A 20511-nucleotide genomic window follows, 5' to 3' on the forward strand; every position below is an offset into this window, starting at 1 on the left:
AGGAAACGGGGTTCAAGGAGTCCAAAGATTCATGAGAGGGTTCTTGGGACAAGCAAGAGTGGTGTCTGCACTTTTTGTTAAAAAAAAAAACTCAAATAATGGAAAATGGAATGAATTCGCCTGCCCCCACCACAATCACAAGTGAAGGTCCATTCAAGAAAATAGTGTGCTTTTCATTTATTTATTTATTTTATTTATAAATAAAAATATTCTCTCGATTTCATGCATATATATATATAAATATTTAACCTAAGATTAGTTCATGCAGACCAAAGATTATATTTACGTTCCCGGGTTTTGATGAAACTATATTATTTTATTTCCATAATAAATCATTTTGGCCGCCGACTAAATTGGTTTTCGTACATGCATCGTCGGGAGCAAAACTAGATCTATACAACTTTTTTTTTTTAAAAATTTAAATAGAAAATTTAGTATGAAATATCTAATGGATTTTTTATTTTACAAATATAAGTTGAATATCTATGAAAATGTTTAAGGTGTTTTGGATTAAACAATACACTGGTTACTTTTTTTTAATAAATTCTAAAAATATTATACACATAAAAATGTAGACAATTTGTCTAATTAGATGTCATCTTATCTGCATAATTGGACCTTATCTATATCCTCTCTCAAATAAATAATTTGAAATATTATATCATAAAATTTAGAATTTGTCCAATGAGTTGAAGCGGCTGACAATTCTTCATAATCACGAATTTTTAATTTTCAAATGTCATTCAAAATGGAGCCATAAGCCCTATTAGACTATAAATCCGGTTTAGTCGGTTTGATTTACCAAATAGATATAACCTACACCAAATTATAAATTCTGAACCTATTTTCTTCTAATTTGTCACTAAAACTATTTTAAAAATAGTTATTCAATATCATAGTAAAGATAAGTCTCTAACATCGTGGAAGAACTTTTTCTTCCCGTTGTAGCTTAGCTCCGGGGGTACCACCTTGGCAACCAAATAGTTAACGAAATCCGCATACCAAGGAGTCACGTTCTTGATTTCCAAGGATAAGATGTGTTCTTCCCTTAGTGAATCGTCTATTCATTTTTCTCAGTCTGCATCAGACAACTTCAGTTTCTGACATCTTCTACTTGGTGATACCATATAGCCAATAACGATCGTCTTCATCCATACCACCTTCGAAAGAATCGCCAATGCTTTCGTCGCCATTTCCATCGCTCTTTTCACTGTTTTCGGTGTCGGCTTCTGTTGTCTCGTTGTCTTCATCAGGACAATCGTCTTCATCGTCCACTTCAGTATCGTGTTCTTTCTTTTCCTCAGCAACGACGATTTCAGCTTCTTCGTTAGCATCTTCTAACATTTCCCTGTCCAAAGGGGCTTCCACTTTGTCGTCTTCCCTTCCATTATCTTTGTTATTACCACTTGGACCGCCATTTCTCGTACTCTTGCCTCGTCTTCGCCCAAACCTCGAGTAATAGTAATATTGCTCGTCATCAGGGTTCGACCCAGCGGTGGATCTTTGGCTCCGACGCGGCGGCGGCCAAGTATCCGCCTTCTCCTTCTCCTCCGCCACCTCGGCAAGGGGCTTCTTTCTGCATCTTCGGTAATATTTCAGTGTGTCTTTGCCTTTGTCTCTGATTTCCCAGTTGTCATCCGACCTATGCTTTTCAGTTTCTTCTCCTCGTTCATCAACCTCGCTCCCTTCTCTCTCTCCCTCGGCATTGCCTTTCACACTCGTGGCTCTATGTCAGAGAATAGTTAAGAAACCTGTATGAGATAATATAATAACAGATTGATCGTTATCCAAGAGGATGAGAAATTAGTTTTAGTGGAATACCCCATTGGATCATCATATTCGCCCTCTGGATTCTTCGACCAGGCCGCGTCTCGGACGATCTGATCACCAATAAATGACGACATATATATATATATATATATATATAATTAAAAAAAAAACACGAAACCCTAACGCGACACAACATGGGTGGGTCTCGACTCATGTAAAAACCCTAATAATAAAAAAATGACAATGGAGAAGTGAGATATGTATAACGTACGTGGGGAGGAGGAAGAGGAGGGAGGGGAAGAGTGTAAGCAAAAGGGTCTTGGCCGCGAGGGATGTCCCACGGCGACCGGTTGACCTTACAGTCGTACGCCGGCGGCAGAGGTTCGCCGGCCGGCAGCTCCGGGAACAGAAACTCTCTAACCTCCGCCTTGTGGTTCTTCCTTATTCTCATCACATCCCACACACGCACATACACGCAGAGACACGGTGAGAGGGAGAGAGAGAGAGAGAGAGAGAGAGAGAGAGAGAGAGTATCTTTGTAATGGTTATTACAAGCTTCGACGACACTGCTAGTCTCCAAATGTCTGCTAATATTTGCGCTGACACACCTATACATGCAAATATCTGTATACATGGATTTTTTTGGTTCATTTTTTTCCCCTGTTTGGCTTAGACTCTCCCTTAATTGGAATTTCCCGTGGAATATATTAGATGATTATCAGTAATTAAATTATTAAATGTGGTCCAAATAAAATCTAACACGATTAATTTCCAGCAAAAATAAGTTCAATATATTTAAAGAGAATAAGGTATTATTCGTTGTACAAGCGCGCAATGGAAACTATAGAACTTTCCTTATATTTACAAATGGAGAGTAATCATAACATACGGTCATCTTCAACTGCACCCGGTTTATATATATATATATATATTTTGTAACCGGATATGATGAACCAAGATCCAAATTAATCTCGGGACCGTTTGTTTCTATTTTCCTTAATATTGTCGCATTATACCGTTGAGTCCCCTAGAAATAATATCAATCACATGAAGAAAAAAAAACGATAGTACTAGGGATTATTTGTTTCTATTTTATTCGTTTGAATACGGTAAATCATTATTAACATACGAATAAAAAGACCAAGAAAAAAAAATTGATCGTAATAATCAAATTCTACCATTTACCCCCCAAATGCAAAAAGGGCGTATAAGCAACGTTTTTGGTAAGAAAGTGGTATTATGTATGTATTTACCGATACAGATCATTATAACATTTTCTATAAATACGCCGTTTTATAAAAAAAATTATTTAAATTTGAAATTGTAATTGCGCGCCATGCGAAATACTAGGTCACGAACGATAACATTTCCGCTGTCTATGAATCGAATTCTAGCTGGTCGTTATTAAAAATCTAAAAGCATAACCAACACATAATTTATTTTATATTTTGTGGTTAGAAGAATATTTTATTTTAACAACAATCTTTTATCTATTCTCTTTTACTTAAAAATATATCTCATAATTTTTACTTCAAAATAAATCTGAAAATAAAATTTTTCATTTAAAAACAAAATTCATTCGATATTTTATGGGAAAAGATGAGATAAAAAGGGTAAGTAGCATCTTCACGTGAACAAATAGTGATAGGATCAACTATATTTTCATGTTAAGAAATATAAGGTTTAAGTCTTTAAGATAATTGAAGTAAAGAAATGTTAAACAATACGAAGAAAGTAAAATTAATGAAAAAAATACTATTCAACTGATCATATAATATAAAATGGTTAATCTGCAGGTCCCTCGGCTGTAATTTTTTTTTTCATGAGATCCTTAACTTTCACTTTGTTTTTTTTTAACCCTTTCGCAGTCAATTATTACATTTGAATTTGATTCGAAACTGAACTTAGATCCTTGTTCGAATACAAAAGTCTGACACATACATTAAATAACATTCAAAGGGAAAATCAAAGATAGATTAAAAAAAACCATAGATTCTGGTCCAAGGACTGACAAGATCCTAACAACTCGGTTTAACCATTTCCATGTATTAAATTAAGCACTTAGAGTTACTATAAATGGAAACTTAAGGGTCCAAACTTTAAATCAAGAAAAATCACCTTGATTTAGTCGCAAACGACCCCGGAAAATTTAAAATTTAACCCCAAAATGTACAGTACAACTTTTCTTTGTTTCCCTTTTATTTCCAATCTGTGTTACAGAGTGGGTGTAAGGAGTAAATTAAAATCAGCCGGGGCTAAAAGAGAAATAATTACGAGTACAGGGGGTGAAAAGTTAAAAGAAGAGAAAGATAAGGGGGCGTATCTACAACTCCGGCACCGGACTGTACACATCGTAGAAATCAGGAACGCCGGAGGCAGCCCAGAGACGTTGATTGAACTCGTCCTGCAGCTCATCCGGGACGAACAGCGTTCTACAGAGAGGACACGTCTTCTGATCGTGATCCATCCAACGGTCGAGACACGTCCGGTGGAATATATGCCTGCAATTGCTCAGCCACCGGATCTCTTCCCCGCCCTCGAACTCGTACAGGCAGACGGCGCAGCTCTCCGGTAGATCTCCGCCGTACGCGCCGGGATTCAGGTCGTCGAACTTTATCACCGGCAGGATCTCGCGGATCAGGAGGGCGGAGAAGGGCGGGCGCGACGAGTCGGGTGTCGGGGTGGGGTACGAGTAATCGGGCCAACTCGGATCTATCTCGAGGAAATCGGAGAGACCCAGGAAGCGGAAGAGGGAGGAGACGATGGTTCTGATGAACCCGAGAACGGAGAGCGTCTGGACTAAGAGCTTCGGCAGGAAAACCTCCGTGTACCCGACAGGAAAGCCCATGGAGCTAGGGTTTGAAGAGAGAGAAAATGCGATCGGCGGTTAGATTCTAGAAAGAGAAAACAAAAAGCTTCAGCTTCAGCTTCCCTTTCTTCTTCCTCTTTCTTATTCCCGTTTCTCCGTGGAAGAAAAATTAGTTGTTATTTACTTACGGGAAGTTTCTTTTATAGAGGAAGACGACCGGTGGTAAAGCTACATGACTGTGAAATTATTCTTAGAAGCTCCAATGAAAAGAGAAAGAATGAGTGGGAAAAAGCATAAAAGAAAAAAAGGATTGGTCTGTGATTTGTTATTGTCACAGGCATTGTGGGATTTATAGACTGATGAGAAGCTCTTGGAACATAAACCGCACATGTGCGCAGGATCTTGACGTGGAATGATCACCCTTAAGTTTAATTTCAACAAAGAAATATTTAAGTTAAACTTTGCAATTACTAATTTATAAGAACATTATATATATACGCTGAATTTTCTCATTTTCTTTAAATTTAAAGGGTTTGAATTGAAAAAAATAAGTGGAGTATAAAACTATCTACTTTCATTGACACATAGAGTCGGTTCATTTTTAATTTCATTATGGGAATCTCGGAATTATATATACAATTACCAATCGTTAGAATGGTAACAGCCAAGCATATATATATATATATATGTCACATAGATACACATTGGTTTATACAAGAAATTAGGTCGAAGCGTTACAAGGACAGGAAAAAAGAAAACGAAGAAAAAGAATGGTGTGGGTCATATGAATGATTGCATCAAGGACAATGAGAATCAATCAAAGGCTCCATTTTGAAAATGGTTTTTTTTTATAAAAAAATGGGAAAAACATAAATCCAATAAATTTATAATCAATACATTGTTTTTTTTAAAGCATAAATTCAAGAAATTTATAATTAATAAGAAAAAAAAGTGGGGCATTGTTTTCAGCCGAGTAAAGTGGACCGACTAAAGGAGATAAAGAGAGAGGGAGGGGACAAAGCCGTCGGTGGCATGGACCCACCGGATCCGTCACCTCGACTCGACCACACTGAACTGAACCTTCGAACGGCTCTGTGCATTGGCCGAGACAGTCTTACTCTACCACATATCATCTTTCTACCCATTATCATTTTTTTTATAATCGGATATTCTTTACCAAAATCCAAACTAATCGGAAATCAGAAGTCATCCATATGATTTGGATTATATGTTCTCTCCCCAAATTTGAAATTCGAATTCTAGACGATACACATGCTATACATTTCTATGGACGGACTCATTTGATCAATAGTATGATTACAAACCGAAATTAAATTTATACTTACAAATTTATATGTGTGTATATATATTAGCAACCCAGTTAATAAAATGTTTTGGGTCCACCATTTTGCGTCTATATTTCAGTTGAACTATCCAAATTTGAATTCATATTATCATTCTTATAGATTCCATTCAATAAGAAAGGTAGGTCCAAATAATTCACCGAATGGACCGATCAAATAAGCTATATATATATATGTATAATATCAATCATATAGTATATATATCCAAGGAGGTGAGTACAAAGGAGTAACCGATGAGAGATGGGTTGTCGTGAAATGCATGGGGAGGCCGAGACAAAGAGAGTAACATGGCCCAATCGCCTCTTAAGGTGTTCGATGATCCATGGTCACACTCTGTTGTCATGTCACTGTTATTCTATGGACTGCACTTGTAATTAAACCCCTAGATGTAAATGGGGCCCATTTTTATTTCACGTAATTCTCCCCCCTTCCCCCCTTCGTGTCATGTTTCATTCAATTCCAAATCCCGATAACAATAATAATGGCTCGCCATGACATAACGCCCACCCCCATCATGTTTGTGTTATATTATTCCGTGTCATAACGCTAACATTCACGTGTTTTGGTGCTTTTTCTTTCATTAATTATTTTTAATTACAGAGAACAAAATCATCAATAAAGTTTAAGTTTTAAATTATATAAATTATTTTATTTATTAAAATCATTTATTAGATTTTTGTTGATTTTTTTTAAAATATTAATGTTAGATTTTTTAGCATTGGAATGTTTTTTTTTTAAATTAAAAATCGAAGTTGAATAATCATTAAATAAAAACCATTTACATCGCCAATTTGCCAAACATAGATAAGGGATATTTGTTATGGGCCTTTCTAATTGGGCTTAATCGGCCTCATTTGGGCCTGACTCATCCAAATAGGCCTGTTAGCCAAAATCCGATCCACTAACGCTCTTTCCTTTTTTTTTTCTCTTCAGTTAAATTTCATTTTTTTTTCTTCGTCAATTTTATGTTTGTTGCCACTTGCCAATACACGAATTTTTGTTTCTTTTTCCGTGCTCCGTTAATGGATCTGTGAGATCCAGTCTCTTCGTTCTCTTCTTCTCGATCTTCTCCTTGTCGAAACGCTCATCTGATCTCTATCTATGAACGTAGTGCCTGGTTTCATCTATTCGGAATCAGATCCGTTGTAGAGAGTGAATTGTAGGGGTCGGAATTTCCTCGGGAAAGGGGACGAGATGTATATGGTGTACGGATGGCCGCAGGTAATTCCTTTGGAACCGGGGTCGTGTCCGTCTTCGCAGCGCGTAGTGTACCTCAAGCTCGCCGGCCGGTTGTTGCTCGTTGTCTCTCCGTCGCACTTGGAGCTCTGGGGCTCTTCTCAGGTGCATCGTCTGTCTCTGCATTTTCTAAGCTGTCTTTATGATTCGCAGTGTCGGAGTTCCTACCGGAACTTAGGGTTTAGAGGTGGTAAACGAGGGTGTTCATTTGCCTCTTTTGGTGGGTCTTTGTCCAGCACCGAGTGAGGTTGGGGAAGTACCTCAGAGATGAGAAGTCGGTGCGAGAAGAAGGGGAGAATATGAGAGCTGTGTGGAGTCCTGACGCCAAATTGATCGCTGTTCTTGTAAGTTTGCATTGTAACTCTCTCTCTCTCTCTCTCTCTCTCTCTCTCTAGCTTCGGTTGTTAGCTGATGAGATTATCCTTCTGTCAAACAGTCAATCGATTGAACCCAGTGTAGGAAGTGCGTTGTATATTGTTCTATACGTATAATTGTGTATAACCCTTTTCTCCAAGTATTAGGAGCGCTACGGGGATGAGATTCCGAGTCCTCAGAAATTTGAATTTTGCTCGAGAATGAAATCTTGACAGCCTTTAGTCGTGGAGCTAAGATTTTTATCGTTGGTTTGATTGTGCATTTATTGAACTGAATCAACTATCTGCTTTCACACATGCGTTTTCACCATTTTCAGTGTTGTTGTTCTTACTACACTTTTTCAGACATCAGCCTTCTTCCTTCATATTTACAAAATCAAGTTTACGGATAAAAGAATAAAAACTGGCGAGAGACAACCCTCGGATTTGTTTTTTGCGTCCATATCAATTTTGCTAAGCGAGCAGGTCCCTTTTGCTGGTAAAGACATCTCTGTGTAAGTTCCTTTTCCCTTGCTTGTCTTTCTTGTTCATATGTTTTTTAAACATATTCCACACAATGATTCTTTAGGATTAGAATTGTTAGGTCAAGTCTCAGTCTGAGCTGAGTGGTTTGATCTTCTTTGCTGAGGTTTTGTTTTCTGGATTCGAATGAATTTGTATTCTTTGGTGTGAGATAAATATGTAGGGGGTGGGGCCGTTTGGCATTATCCTCTTGCTGATGTCTCTTTAAATTACTAGAATTGATCTAGCACACGAACTCCTTAGGTCATCTACTATGTCCATTCTTATACTGTTCTTTTATGCTGAACGTGTATGTAGGAGATTAAGCTTGTAGTGTCATTTTCTATGCTAAAACTCTACAAAATGGTGGCTTAAGCAGATTTAGAATACTTGTAGGTTTTTTCGCTCCTCATATTCTGTTTCAGTTGTTTCCATTTTTTTTCTTTGGTTAAAAGAGAGTGCTGCTCTTCATTTCCACTAATTGGTTATGAGCAGCTGGCCTGAATGAAGTGGAAGTCTATGTAGATTATGCCCTTGGTCAATCAGTGCCTTGGTGTCACCTTGGCTGCTATTCTTTCCCTTCTTTTGTGTGCAGGAGCAACATTGTCAGTGACAGCAAAACTATGCTAATGGGACTCTCTGATGGATGTTTGCATAGCATTTCCTGGAAAGGAGAGGTACCTTAGACTTGCCTCCTGTGTCTGGTTTTCATAGTTCTGAATCTCTGATATTGGAACTCTCTTCTGGATTTTGTTATTCTTTTCATTCAGGACATGTGATTGACATGTTCACATTTGTCTTCGTAGTTTGGCGGAGCTTTCAATTTCGACCCCCATCTTTGTGATGGCAAAGATGATAGACTCTCGCCGCACTCCCTTGGTAATGGTCTAGTTTCTGGAGAGGCTTCGGCTGCTTTTGCCTGTGATGAAAAAAGCTCAACAAACTCTGCCATTGTTCAGCTGGAATTCTGCAGTCGTTTGAGGTTATTGTTTGTATTATATTCTGATGGGCACTTAGTGGTATGCTCTGTAACTAAGAAAGGTTTAAAACATACTGAGAGTATTAAAGCTGAGAAGAGGCTGGTTAGTGATGCTGTTTGTGCATCAGCGGCTCCAGAGCAACAAATTCTTGCTATTGGCACAAGTAGAGGGGTGGTCGAATTATATGACCTCTCACAATCAATGTCTCTCATACGCACGGTTTCTTTGCACGATTGGGGGTAAGTAACTTGCTGCGACTTTATTGCCTTGTAGGTCTTCTTTTGATTCCAGCTTTAGTTTTAAAGGGTTATTTCTATAAAGCTAGTTTTGGTAGGTTTCCCTTTTCCCGTTTCCCCAGAAGAAGTCCTTGTCATCCATCTCATGTAACTGCGTAGAAACAAGAATGTAATGTTTTTGCTACTGGAAGTTTTGATGCGATGGATTATCCTTGTTCTAACTTCTAGAAACTGGAAATGCTGAATTTGACTAGTTCCACAAAATTCCCTTTTGTAATAGTGGTGATTGGTTTTGATTTTTTTATAATTTTCTTCATGTTATGTGTATTTTGATACAAGCTTGAAGATACTGTATCTTATTACTTGCAGGTATTCAGTGGAGGACACTGGGGCTGTCAGTAGTATTGCATGGACGCCTGATAATTCTGCTTTTGCAGTTGGATGGAAGTTGAGAGGCCTCAGTGTTTGGTCCGTTTCTGGATGTCGATTGATGTCAACCATTCGCCAAATTGGGCTAAGTTCTGCTTCTTCTCCCAAAATTAAGCCAAGCCAAGACTGTAAATATGAACCACTGATTAATGGCACATCAGTCATCCAGTGGGATGAATATGGATATAGACTTTATGCTACCGAGGAGGCATCTTGTGACAGAATTCTTGCATTTTCTTTTGGAAAATGTTGCTTGAACAGAGGAGTTTCAGGAAAAACATATGTTCGTCAGGTGATTTATGGTGAAGACAGACTTCTCATGGTTCAGTCTGAGGACACTGACGAGCTTAAGCTTTTACATCTTAAAATACCAGTTGAGTGTCAACATACTTGTAATATCTTTTGGCTGTCCTTGCAGCAGCATCCACTGAAACAGCTTTTGATATATTTTATTTCCTTGGACCAGGTGTCTTACATTGCTCAAAATTGGCCTGTTCGACATGTGGCAGCTAGTCCGGATGGGAAGTACATGGCAGTTGCTGGCCTCCATGGTCTTATTTTATATGACATTCGATTGAAGAAATGGCGGGTGTTTGGAGATGTCAGTCAGGAACAAAAGATTCAGTGCAAGGGTTTGTTATGGTTGGGAAAGATTGTGGTCATTTGCAACTACATCGACGGTTCAGACACGTGAGAGCCAATTTATATCTTCGGTTGTATTTAAACAACTTTATCATTATACACGATTGGCAAGCGGTTTTGTATGTCAATGAATCTGTGGAAAAATGAAATTTGGTAGAAGTCTGGCAAATTCGCATTTCATTGTGATTTAATTTATGCTAAATATTTTCTGTTCTTTTGTTTTGCTTAAATATTCTTATGTTTTCTCACTTATGTTTTCATTTATCAATTGCAGGTATGAGTTACTTTTTTATCCAAGATATCATCTTGATCAGAGCTCTTTACTTTGTCGCAAGGTCCTCCTTGCAAAACCAATGGTGATGGATGTGTATCAGGATTACATACTTGTTTCTTATCTTCCATTTGACGTTCAAATATTCCATGTCAAAATATGTGGTGAATTGACTCCTTCCAGCAAACCGGATCTGGAGGTAATTACTTATTTCTAGTCTATAATTTAGTTGCTATCAGTCTCAGTAGACGTGGATGCTCAGAAATGGAATTTTCTCTTTTCCTGAGAGTGCTCGAGTTTCTGTTCATGCTCTTTTAAGTAATAAAATGACAAACAGCTTTCTGCAGTACGGGAATTGTCCATAATGACGGCAAAGAGCCATCCAGCAGCTATGCGGTTTGTTCCTGATCAGCATCCAAGAGAATGCAATGTGAATAATGATTCGTCTGCTGGTTTGTCAGACGGGGAACCTTCAAGGTAATTATCGATAAAATAGAACATCTATTTCGGTTTTTCTCATATGTATAATGGTTTTGTTGTTTTATTTAGGTGTCTTATACTGAGGGCAAATGGGGAGCTGTCACTTCTCGATTTGGTTGATGGACGGGAGAGGGAACTTACAGATTCTGTTGAGCTATTTTGGGTGACCTGCTGTCAATCTGAGGAAAAGACAAATCTAGTCGAGGAAGTATCGTGGCTAGATTATGGGCATAGGGGAATGCAGGTAATTCTACTGCTTCATGGATGCTTTCGGTCATATTGTACCATGGATCCATGTCTGTTTTTCATTTTCTTAGAATGATTGAAGATGATTGAACGACTACTAAACTACTTGGTCCTAGTATTTTTTGCTTTCCTGATTTGGTTTCTTGTTAAAAGCTCACTTTTTACAGGTTTGGTATCCCTCTCTAGGTGCTGATCCATATAAACAGGAGGATTTCTTGCAGGTATGCATGTTACTAAGGCCCAGCTTTTTTATTGTCGTTGATGTTATTTCCTCATTCCTTTAAATTTAGATTATCTTTCTATTGTCCATGACAGTGACCATCACGTCTGACGGTCCACATTTGTATGTTCAAACATGTCTTCTTTGGATAAATGAGATTATCTTCATCCATTAACTCATTTTCGTGTGATCTATTGGACTCAAACACTATTTGACTTCATAAATAATTTATCTTTTAGTTGGATCCTGAGTTGGAATTTGATCGTGAGGTGTACCCACTGGGACTTCTACCCAATGCTGGTGTTGTTGTTGGAGTTTCTCAGAGAATGTCACTTTCAGCATGTACAGAGTTTCCATGTTTTGAACCTACACCTCAGGCGCAGACTATACTCCATTGCTTGCTCCGACACCTCCTTCAGGTATTGTTTCTTTTCACTTTTTCTTTTAGTATAATGGCTTTTCTGTCTACATCATGTTCTTCTTTCTTCCTCTATCCTGCTGATAACTACACTAGTATTCTTATTTTTTGTTCTCTTATGATGTGCGCAGAGAGACAAAAATGAAGAGGCATTACGTTTGGCTCAATTATCAGCGGAGAAGCCTCACTTTTCCCATTGCCTTGAGTGGCTTCTTTTCACTGTTTTTGATGCTGAGATTTCTAGGTATATCCAATCATTGCTTTTACTTCTAATAAATCTTTATTATATGTATTTGGTCTGTTACACATGTGTCTTCTTGAAGCATCATTAGATTTAATTGCTACCTTCTACCTTGCTTTGCTTTATTGTTTTCTAAATATGTGATATTTTGAAACTATCAGGCCGAATGTTAACAAGATCCAGAACTCAGGTCATAGGCATCTTCAGAAAGTATCCCTTTTGCAGAAATCCTGTGATTTGATAAAGAATTTTTCGGAGTACCATGATGTGGTCGTGAGTGTTGCCAGGAAAACTGATGCCCGTCACTGGGCAGATTTGTTCTCTGCCGCTGGGAGATCAACAGAGTATGTTTTCCTAGTTTTATTTCTGGGTTGATGTTTTTTGTTTGTTGCAACTTGTATTAGCCTTTAATACCCTATGGCACATACTTGATTCTGTTTCAGTGTTTAGTTGTGGAGGATTGAAAATTTATTCAATGTTTGTATACTTGCTGTCTGTGTATTGCAATCTATGCATTATACGAAGATTCTAATTTTGATTTACTTTTCTTTTTCGGCTCTAGGCTATTTGAGGACTGCTTCCAGCGGAGATGGTATCGTACCGCAGCTTGTTATATACTTGTAAGAATTTGAAGTTCTCTCCTCTCGATAATGTTCAATAAGTAATTCTCTGTGCTTGATTTTTTTCTTTCTATTTACCATGTAAATGTGGATGTGGTGCAGGTGATTGCAAAGCTGGAAGGTGCTGCAGTCAGTCAGTATTGTGCATTACGTCTATTGCAAGTAATCTTGTCATCGGTTTTGGAATTTATATCCTGGGCCCTTTTTTACTTTCTGTTTTACTGCATATGATGATTATAAATACTGAAAAATAGACATTTGAATGTATGCAGGCAACACTTGATGAATCTTTGTATGATCTCGCCGGAGAGCTGGTATTTTATTGGTGTTCTTGTTGTTTGTTTATTTAGGACATTTTGAAGCTCGTATTCATGCAAATATCATTATCTCCTTTCCTCACTATGTTCACAGGTGAGGTTTTTGCTTAGATCTGGAAGAGAGATTGAACAGGCACCAACAGATTCAGAAAAATCATCGCCCACACTCCTGGGATATTTTCTTTTCCGTTCCAGCCAGAAGAACCCATCTCTGGATAAAAGGTTGGAACCATAACTTTGTTACTGGTCAATTGTCGACAATGTGCAATTAATTGCCTTTTGAGTGTGAGCATTTGAATTGTGTTTCTGTGAAGCAGCTCCTCTTTCAAAGAGCAGAGTCCTCATGTTGCTTCCGTGAGGAACATTTTGGAAAGTCATGCTAGCTACTTGATGTCGGAGAAGGAACTCTCAAAGCTAGTTGCATTTGTGAAAGGCACTCAATTTGATGTTGTGGTAAGAGAAACCCGAGGATAGAAATCTGTATGTCTCCATTCACTTATGGTTGGACCGGTATTAAGATATTTAGTAACTATTCCAGGATTTTCTTCAACGAGAAAGATATGGTAGTGCACGGTTGGAGAATTTCGCTTCAGGACTCGAACTGATTGGGCAAAAGGTACTAGTAGTAGTTGGTAGATGTTAAACTGTGGTGCTTTCTTGCATATTTTTCTTCCACAATTGTATTCATCCTATATTACCCAATCATTTTTCAGCTGCAAATGGGTGTACTACAAAGCCGGTTGGACGCAGAATTCCTACTGGCTCACATGTGCTCGGTGAAGTTCAAAGAATGGATCGTTGTTCTAGCTACCCTTTTAAGACGGTCCGATGTATGATGATTCCTTTCCAAACCATTTTTCAAAACTCGAATTTTCCACCATTTTCGGGTTCGCTCACCAACTTCCATGTGTTTAATATGGACACAGGTTCTTTATGATCTTTTCCGGTATGATCTGCGATTGTGGAATGCATACAGCATGACACTACAGGTTATATTCTTTCTTCTTAACTATCAACCCTTTCCCCTGTCTGTCTTCTCTACCATTCTCTCAGCAATTTTTGTTTGTTTGTTTCAGTCAAACCCTAGTTTCGGACAGTACAATGAGCTGCTCGAGATGCTAGAAGACAAGCTGTCGGGGACTGCCGCAGAAGCAAAGACAGGTTCAGTGGTGTCTTGAAAATGGTGTTGATAGTGAGGTATTATTATTTTATATGCTTTCCATATTCTTATAAACTTGAAGAAGAACATCAAGCGTTTTGTTACTCTCTCTTTTCACGTGTGTAGATAAATGGTATATGGTATGACCCAAAGGCAAAATAATCGCAGTTCCTCTACCAAAGTACACTGTTTGCTTACATTATATGTCTGTTCGTTCAGTTTTAGAAACTGTTCATGTTCATGTTCATGTTTATGTTATCCTCTTCTCTGTCCTCCAAGATGTGTTCTTCTTGAAGATTTCGTATAAGAACTTGCTCGTTCAGTTGAAAAATTGGTTAAATTTAAGAATACTGCATGTTATTAGATGATAAGTAATGAAAGCCTCCGTCTTGGACCGAGTCCATGTGGGCCCACATATTGGGTCCGACGAGACAGATGGTGATCGATGGCTGTCAGAGCGGCGGACATCACCGCCTTCCGACCGGAGTCCGTGTACGGATCAAAACCGCTGTGGGGAAAGGAGGGTTCGTCAGAGAGGGTATGAATCTTTGCACGGGTTTTTCTGCATGAGCGATGAACTCCGACGACTGATGTTTTGAGCTCAAGAGCTCTTCTTACAAAGAAATATTTCTCTGTTGCCCCCTTGATCCTTTAGAGGATCAAAATTTAAAAATAACCAAAAGCTTTCAAATTTTGCGTCTTCCATATATATATATATATGTATATATCATAGCAAATGTACAACTAAAATGGGCTTTGAGATAAAAGATGGAACTGATCTGAATTCACACTGAACTCAGGACAGGTACCAGTTGAGACAGAGTCTTTGCCTGAATAATCGAACCCTCAGGACGATTCCCCTTCCCGGGGCGAGAAATGATTTCAGTGATGTGGATTGAATTTCACGGACTCGTTGTAGATGAGCTCCTTTATGTGTTCTTCAGTGCAAGAAGGGTGCTCGAAATCAAAACTGAAAGGAGCCGAGCAGACAGGTTCTGCCTCTATGTCGTGATGAGGTGACATGTACGGATGGCACAGAGCCTCGTCAACTACACCACCAGAAAGGCACAATCTTTAATGTTCGAACTCAGCTTGAAAAGGGGGCATTACGATCTTAGTCTTTTACCTGTGATACGCCGGTGAGGATCAAAGACAAGCATTCTCTCCAGAAGATCAACAGCAGCCGGTGCCATGTTCGGGAATCTGTCAGTAAACTGTTGTTTTGGGTATCGTGGAAGCTGCCTGACATATCTTCTTGCGTTGTCACTCCGGAGGAATCCTAAGCTGGAATTGTCCGGAGAACCTACGAGCTGTTCCAACAATACAGGAGAACGATGGTCAGGTAATGGCATTATGACGCCACTGGTTCAGGACAGCAAAAGACAGAAACCCAAACTCGGGTTATTACCTCTGTAATAAGCCTAAGCTGGTGAACATAATCTTTGCCCGGAAACAACGGTTGCCTCGTCATGATTTCACCAAGAATGCAACCCACTGACCAAATGTCGATTGCTGCAGTATACTCTGAACAGTTCAGGAGTAACTCAGGAGCTCGATACCAGCGGGTCACAACGTATTCTGTCATGAAGTCTGTCTCTGAAGTCGTTCTTGCAAGCCCAAAATCTCCAATCTTTAAATCGCATTTCCCACTGAGAAGCAAATTGCTCGGCCTTAGATCGCGATGCAACACATTGGCCGAGTGCACGTACTTGAGCCCTCTCAACAGCTGGTACAGAAGGTACTGCAGGAATTGCAGTAAGTTACCACATCAAATCTGATTTCCATAATCTATGATTCTAATGAGCACTAAAGTATGAAGATCCATAGCATGTAAGAAAGATGACATTCAACGGAACGAGCAGATGCCTACCCGACATTGGTGATCGCTCAGAGGTTGGTCAGAACGAATGATTCGCTGAAGATCTGTATCCATTAACTCGTAGACGATGTAAACATCATTGAAATTCTCCCGTTGTGGAGGTCGGATGATATCCTTGATAGTGATTACCTAAAACACAAAGTTAAGCAGCTTATAAGTAAAGAATCAAGAGGGCGACTGAATTAAACTTGATACACTGGAAAGAAAGCAGAGATATCTCAGTTTGCCTCATTTATGAAGAGCCGGAACACTTGAGAAGAAGACAGGAGGCATCTGTAAGAAACTATTGGCAGAGAGAGGACTCTAACAAGTATAAACGCAGAAACGGACAAGAAAACAGAGCTTTCATGTAAAAACAGAGCATCAGTCTGAAAGCAGACACTGCAGCTGCAGCACTTAGATTTCTGGTATCAACTGAGAATGAAACCGGGTCGTTGGGGCTTACGTTTTCATGATCCATGTTCCTGAGAAGCTTAATTTCTCGCAGTGTTCTTTTGGCATCGATAATGTTATCAAAAGCATTACCAATCTTCTTGATGGCCACCTTCTCTCCCGTCTCTGAATTCACCGCAGCACTAGAGAAACCAGAATTATGAAACTTTTCTCAGAAACCCCATATAGAATCTTAGTCAGTTAATTCATGATCATGAATCAATAACCAGAAGAGCAGGCCTTTCGCCATGAGTTTGAACAAAGTTGTAAGGTTTAAATGAAGTAGCAGCCTCAATAAACAGATACATTCAACAAAGTAATGAACTTTCAACTACAAGGACAAAGATTCGTGTCTGAAAATACTCACCAGACAATACCGCAAGCACCTCTACCGATCGGACGAATGGGAGGGACATATTTCCTGGAAACTTCAAAGAGCTGTCCATACACGTTGTACTGAATGTAGCGCCCGCCATGCGTGGGTACAACTTTGATGCTGTGATCGCTGGAACCTGAGCTCGATTCAGCAGACATGTCTCTCTCTCCTGATGCCCCCAAAATCAGACCAGAGCTAAACCATACAGGACCCGGCGACTTGTTCTGAGAGCTCTTAGGCAGGAGAGATGAGGCTCATGAAAAAGGCTTGTCGGATTTCGACCTGTCTCCACATTTTTCTGGGTGCTTTTTTCTCTCTCCCTCCCTGGAAGTTGAGAAAAAAAAGGGAGCCATGTGAAGCTTTTGAACTGTAAACGATCTCGAGAGACCCGTGAATCAAAAACCAAAAAAACAAAGCCTTTAACCTTTTTTCAGACAGAGGATCTGTGAGGGTTTCTGCTACAAAGCCTTATCACTCTCAGCTTGACACATGGAGCTTCAACACAAGTAATTTATGTGCAAAGGTCACATGATGCACTCGGTCATCAAGACAGCCTCCCAAACTCAAAAAGATCCGACCTTTACCCAAAAAAAAACATGAATCTTGTCCATAAAGATTGGATTTTGTACAAGTATCCGGACAAAACTCGGAAAGGGCACTACTTTTCCCAAAACAAAAAACAAATCAGAAAATTTCGACATGAATGAATCCTATCGGAGCTTCATACTGTTAATTGCACCGGAATCATCCGGTATCCTGTAAATTCCGGCTGCAATCACGCCGTCGAGAAACCCTATTAGCACGAATCGACATTTGACTGTGATCCCAAGTCAGGATTTACATATTTCTTGGCAAAAAAGGAGAATTACTGAAAGTGTTACAACCACTCGTATAGTATAGTATATATATATAGATATAGAGATATATATATATAACGCCGTCGTCTCCCTCAGCGGAGCAATGCTTCAGAGTTCAGATGAATCCAAGAACTTGAACATAATAAAAAGAGATAATTTTTTAAACCAACTTCAGGATATTTCTATAAAAGCTGACAACGCAGGTTAATTAGTACAGAACATAATCTAATACAAACAAGCTTAGAGACAAATACAATACATGCTTTCATACCCCTTTGGCTCTGTATTTGTATTTCAGTTGGTGTTAGCTCACCTCTGCCCTTCATTTCTTCCTACTGCAGAGTTAGAGGCCGAGTCGGTCGATCTGAGATTACAGAGCAACGTGTCTCGCCCACTTAGTACTATTTTGAAGAACTCGTCAACTTCCTCCGTTAGCTGATCCAGCCCTTGAGAGAATTCCTCCGCTTTCTTTCCCATTTCAAGAACATAATCCGTAAATGGTTCCACTTCGATAGGGTTCATTCCATCTTGGATAATGGGATATAGCTTCTTGACACTTCCGTCAATGGCTTCCAGCTCTTTTAGAACTGTGGCTCCACCAGAGGAAACTATGTTTCTGATTTCTGCATTAACAACGATCTGCAGATCAGAAACCGCCTTTGCCCACAGCGGTTTTCCCGAAACAGACAAAGCCAGAAGATCTTCTGTTGAGCCAGAAAATGCCGTGACAAAAACACTACATATATAAACTGTTTGAACCTTGACACCGTAAAAAGCCTGCATGAGAACCTTTCCTTTGGGCGAGTTCTTGACTTTGGGCAAATTCAGGGATTCAACGAGACTGTGCAAAATTGCACAGCAATTTCCAATCCGAGGGTTTTTCAAGAAAACGTGTTGCCTCCAACTATCGAGCGAAGACCTGGCCCGGATGTATTTCTCGGAGCAACTGGATTCCAGATTGTGTTTGGCACACTGGAGCAAAAGGTGCGCTTGGTTGAGGCGTGTGAGCTCCGAGCTGAAAGCATTGCAGAGATCCAGCAATTTCACACTTATGTCCAAGTAAACATCTATCCATTTATCCTCCCAATCAGATACAGGAAGATGGAGATCAGTTATGAGGATCTTTATGTCGCTATGGGTCTCACACAATGACTCCATAGCCAGCTTCATCCAGGATATGGTGAGGATGTCATCCTTGTTCTTGGGAATAAGTTTTTTCAGCCTCTCTGCCAAGACCAACTCAAAGTCATTCAACACAGAAAGCAGCCATGGAGACAAATCTGAGCCCTTTGGAGATAACATCCTGAAGGGGTTTCCAAAGGGAAAGAAACCGCGTGGTGGATCTTGAGGTCGGCTCATTCTGAACAACTCTGATATACCAAGGTAAAGAGTCAGAATACAAAACCGTTACAGAGAGCCTATTTTTCCATCAAGATGTAGAACAATGACCTAGCCGATAAACACATGAAGGCCAAACACCAAGCAATGGAAAAGATCAACAAAAATTTAATAAGTGTAGTATCCGTGACATGGATCCCGACAAACAAAAGGTTCTGATTTGAACTTTCGGATTTCAATTTTCAAGTCAATGTTAGACATGTTATGTTCCTTAAAATAAAATGGCTAACAAAGGAAAAATCCTGACTTTTTCAAGTCTGTAAAAGGTAACAAGGTTTTAAATCTAGCAACTGACAGAACATCTTCAAAGTTTCCAGCATTTTTAATAGACAAGAGTTCGGAAAACACACACAAAAAAAAAGATCCGTCGTGTCTTAACCTGTGACACAAGACGCCCAGAAATCGAACAATATGGACAAATCATCAAAATTGAGCTCTAACAAAAACCAAACATTTGATCTTCCACCCAAAAGTTCCATAGAATCACACGGAAACCAAACAAAATCCAGTTAAACAAAAAAGTCAACGCGAAGCAAAATTGATTAAGCTCACCCAAAACTACGGATCCTTATGGCAGAATACGAATTACCACAAACTTCCACCAACAGTGTACCCTAACCCTAAAAATCTAGAAAAAGAAACTACAAAGCAAACAGAAATTCTCCAAAAAACAAAACAGAGAAATTCCACAAACAGAAAAACGTAAGACGCCGGAAAAAGCAAGATACCGAGAATTATACCGTAGCAAGTCACCGGAGAATGAGAAATTCGATAAGAAGTTTACGAACCGATCTTTTGGTTCTTTGAAATTTCGGTCTTTGCAGAGGAAAATGAGAGGAGGAGCTCAGGCGTGGCCTTAGCGGAACGGATGGAGTTGTGATAAACTCACCGGCTGTCAGGGAACCATGTGATAGTTGAACACGTGTCGAGATACTATTGGCGGTGAGCTATATTTTGTCTCACTCAACAGTAGACGTCGGCTGCAGAAAAGTCCACACCCAATAAGCAGCTGATTTCGTGGGATTATAAAAAAAAAAACCAAGCAATGTCGTCGTTTCGTTAGAAATTTTATCGTTTTTAATTGGTTAATGGGCCCACGTGATATAAGCCCAATTCTGAACAAACCTTCTAAGGGAGACAGAGGCTTTCGGGCACAAGTTTCGAATCGGTTCGTTGATAACGAGGACGACGATCGCATGACGATGCCCGGAGCCGGATCCAATGGTATGTTTCAGTTACGTAGCCGTTTGTCCCTA

At 39.3% G+C, this 20511-nt stretch overlaps 6 protein-coding genes across 7 annotated transcripts in view; 2 read left to right on the top strand and 4 right to left on the bottom strand.

The window, feature by feature from the left end:
* Window positions 1-1110: 1110 nt before the first annotated feature.
* Window positions 1111-2257, bottom strand: LOC104817605. Its single transcript, XM_010546854.2, has 3 exons — window positions 2042-2257; window positions 1822-1880; window positions 1111-1726 (listed from the first exon to the last, which is right to left on the bottom strand). The coding sequence occupies exons 1-3, from the start codon at window positions 2219-2221 to the stop codon at window positions 1111-1113; spliced, it is 855 nt and encodes a 284-aa protein (XP_010545156.1). The 5' UTR covers window positions 2222-2257.
* A 1586-nt stretch (window positions 2258-3843) lies between these two features.
* Window positions 3844-4849, bottom strand: LOC104817307 (E3 ubiquitin-protein ligase RHA1B-like). The gene has a single exon (XM_010546451.2). It carries the CDS (start codon window positions 4616-4618, stop codon window positions 4094-4096), a length of 525 nt encoding a protein of 174 aa, XP_010544753.1. The 5' UTR covers window positions 4619-4849; the 3' UTR covers window positions 3844-4093.
* Window positions 4850-6925: 2076 nt separating this feature from the next.
* LOC104817308 (RAB6A-GEF complex partner protein 1-like) lies at window positions 6926-14554 on the top strand. The gene is made up of 23 exons (XM_010546452.2): window positions 6926-7284; window positions 7416-7523; window positions 7899-8047; window positions 8650-8731; window positions 8861-9273; window positions 9640-10072; window positions 10166-10389; window positions 10616-10811; window positions 10950-11089; window positions 11162-11336; window positions 11506-11559; window positions 11798-11977; window positions 12108-12220; window positions 12379-12561; window positions 12780-12837; window positions 12940-12999; window positions 13110-13151; window positions 13249-13376; window positions 13472-13607; window positions 13693-13770; window positions 13868-13984; window positions 14081-14143; window positions 14231-14554. Exons 1-23 carry the CDS (start codon window positions 7138-7140, stop codon window positions 14330-14332), a joined length of 3381 nt encoding a protein of 1126 aa, XP_010544754.1. The 5' UTR covers window positions 6926-7137; the 3' UTR covers window positions 14333-14554.
* Window positions 14555-15018: 464 nt separating this feature from the next.
* LOC104817310 (mitogen-activated protein kinase 12) lies at window positions 15019-17888 on the bottom strand. Its single transcript, XM_010546454.1, has 7 exons — window positions 17425-17888; window positions 16992-17324; window positions 16638-16767; window positions 16184-16321; window positions 15722-16054; window positions 15440-15623; window positions 15019-15362 (listed from the first exon to the last, which is right to left on the bottom strand). Exons 2-7 carry the CDS (start codon window positions 17156-17158, stop codon window positions 15196-15198), a joined length of 1119 nt encoding a protein of 372 aa, XP_010544756.1. The 5' UTR covers window positions 17159-17324; window positions 17425-17888; the 3' UTR covers window positions 15019-15195.
* A 109-nt stretch (window positions 17889-17997) lies between these two features.
* LOC104817309 (protein BPS1, chloroplastic) lies at window positions 17998-20108 on the bottom strand. The gene is made up of 2 exons (XM_010546453.2): window positions 19996-20108; window positions 17998-19227 (listed from the first exon to the last, which is right to left on the bottom strand). Exon 2 carries the CDS (start codon window positions 19214-19216, stop codon window positions 18167-18169), a length of 1050 nt encoding a protein of 349 aa, XP_010544755.1. The 5' UTR covers window positions 19217-19227; window positions 19996-20108; the 3' UTR covers window positions 17998-18166.
* A 296-nt stretch (window positions 20109-20404) lies between these two features.
* LOC104817314 (sphingoid long-chain bases kinase 2, mitochondrial) overlaps window positions 20405-20511 on the top strand; it is a 3175-nt gene continuing 3068 nt past the window's right edge. For both annotated transcript variants that reach the window (XM_010546462.1, XM_010546463.1), the window contains exon 1: window positions 20405-20506. In XM_010546462.1, coding sequence (XP_010544764.1) covers window positions 20477-20506 — 30 coding nt within the window. In that variant the 5' untranslated portion in view covers window positions 20405-20476. The remainder of the gene's footprint in view (window positions 20507-20511) is intronic.

Source organism: Tarenaya hassleriana, unplaced genomic scaffold (assembly GCF_000463585.1).
Source record: "Tarenaya hassleriana unplaced genomic scaffold, ASM46358v1 Cleome27, whole genome shotgun sequence".
NCBI lineage: Eukaryota > Viridiplantae > Streptophyta > Magnoliopsida > Brassicales > Cleomaceae > Tarenaya > Tarenaya hassleriana.

What these genes read in the sequence shown, in the direction of transcription:
- LOC104817605 (XM_010546854.2), bottom strand. Translation starts at nt 2,221, where the DNA reads ATGAGAATAAGGAAGAACCACAAGGCGGAGGTTAGAGAGTTTCTGTTC. An exon ending in CTCCTCTTCCTCCTCCCCAC is followed by an intron (nt 1,881 to 2,041) that starts GTACGTTATACA and finishes ATTGGTGATCAG; the next exon opens with ATCGTCCGAGACGCGGCCTG. An exon ending in GAATATGATGATCCAATGGG is followed by an intron (nt 1,727 to 1,821) that starts GTATTCCACTAA and finishes TCTCTGACATAG; the next exon opens with AGCCACGAGTGTGAAAGGCA.
- LOC104817307 (XM_010546451.2), bottom strand. Translation starts at nt 4,618, where the DNA reads ATGGGCTTTCCTGTCGGGTACACGGAGGTTTTCCTGCCGAAGCTCTTA.
- LOC104817308 (XM_010546452.2), top strand. Translation starts at nt 7,138, where the DNA reads ATGTATATGGTGTACGGATGGCCGCAGGTAATTCCTTTGGAACCGGGG. An exon ending in ATGGGCATAGGGGAATGCAG is followed by an intron (nt 11,337 to 11,505) that starts GTAATTCTACTG and finishes CACTTTTTACAG; the next exon opens with GTTTGGTATCCCTCTCTAGG. An exon ending in TTTGATGCTGAGATTTCTAG is followed by an intron (nt 12,221 to 12,378) that starts GTATATCCAATC and finishes TGAAACTATCAG; the next exon opens with GCCGAATGTTAACAAGATCC.
- LOC104817310 (XM_010546454.1), bottom strand. Translation starts at nt 17,158, where the DNA reads ATGTCTGCTGAATCGAGCTCAGGTTCCAGCGATCACAGCATCAAAGTT. An exon ending in GGAACATGGATCATGAAAAC is followed by an intron (nt 16,322 to 16,637) that starts GTAAGCCCCAAC and finishes TTTGTGTTTTAG; the next exon opens with GTAATCACTATCAAGGATAT. An exon ending in AGCTTAGGCTTATTACAGAG is followed by an intron (nt 15,624 to 15,721) that starts GTAATAACCCGA and finishes TTGTTGGAACAG; the next exon opens with CTCGTAGGTTCTCCGGACAA.
- LOC104817309 (XM_010546453.2), bottom strand. Translation starts at nt 19,216, where the DNA reads ATGAGCCGACCTCAAGATCCACCACGCGGTTTCTTTCCCTTTGGAAAC.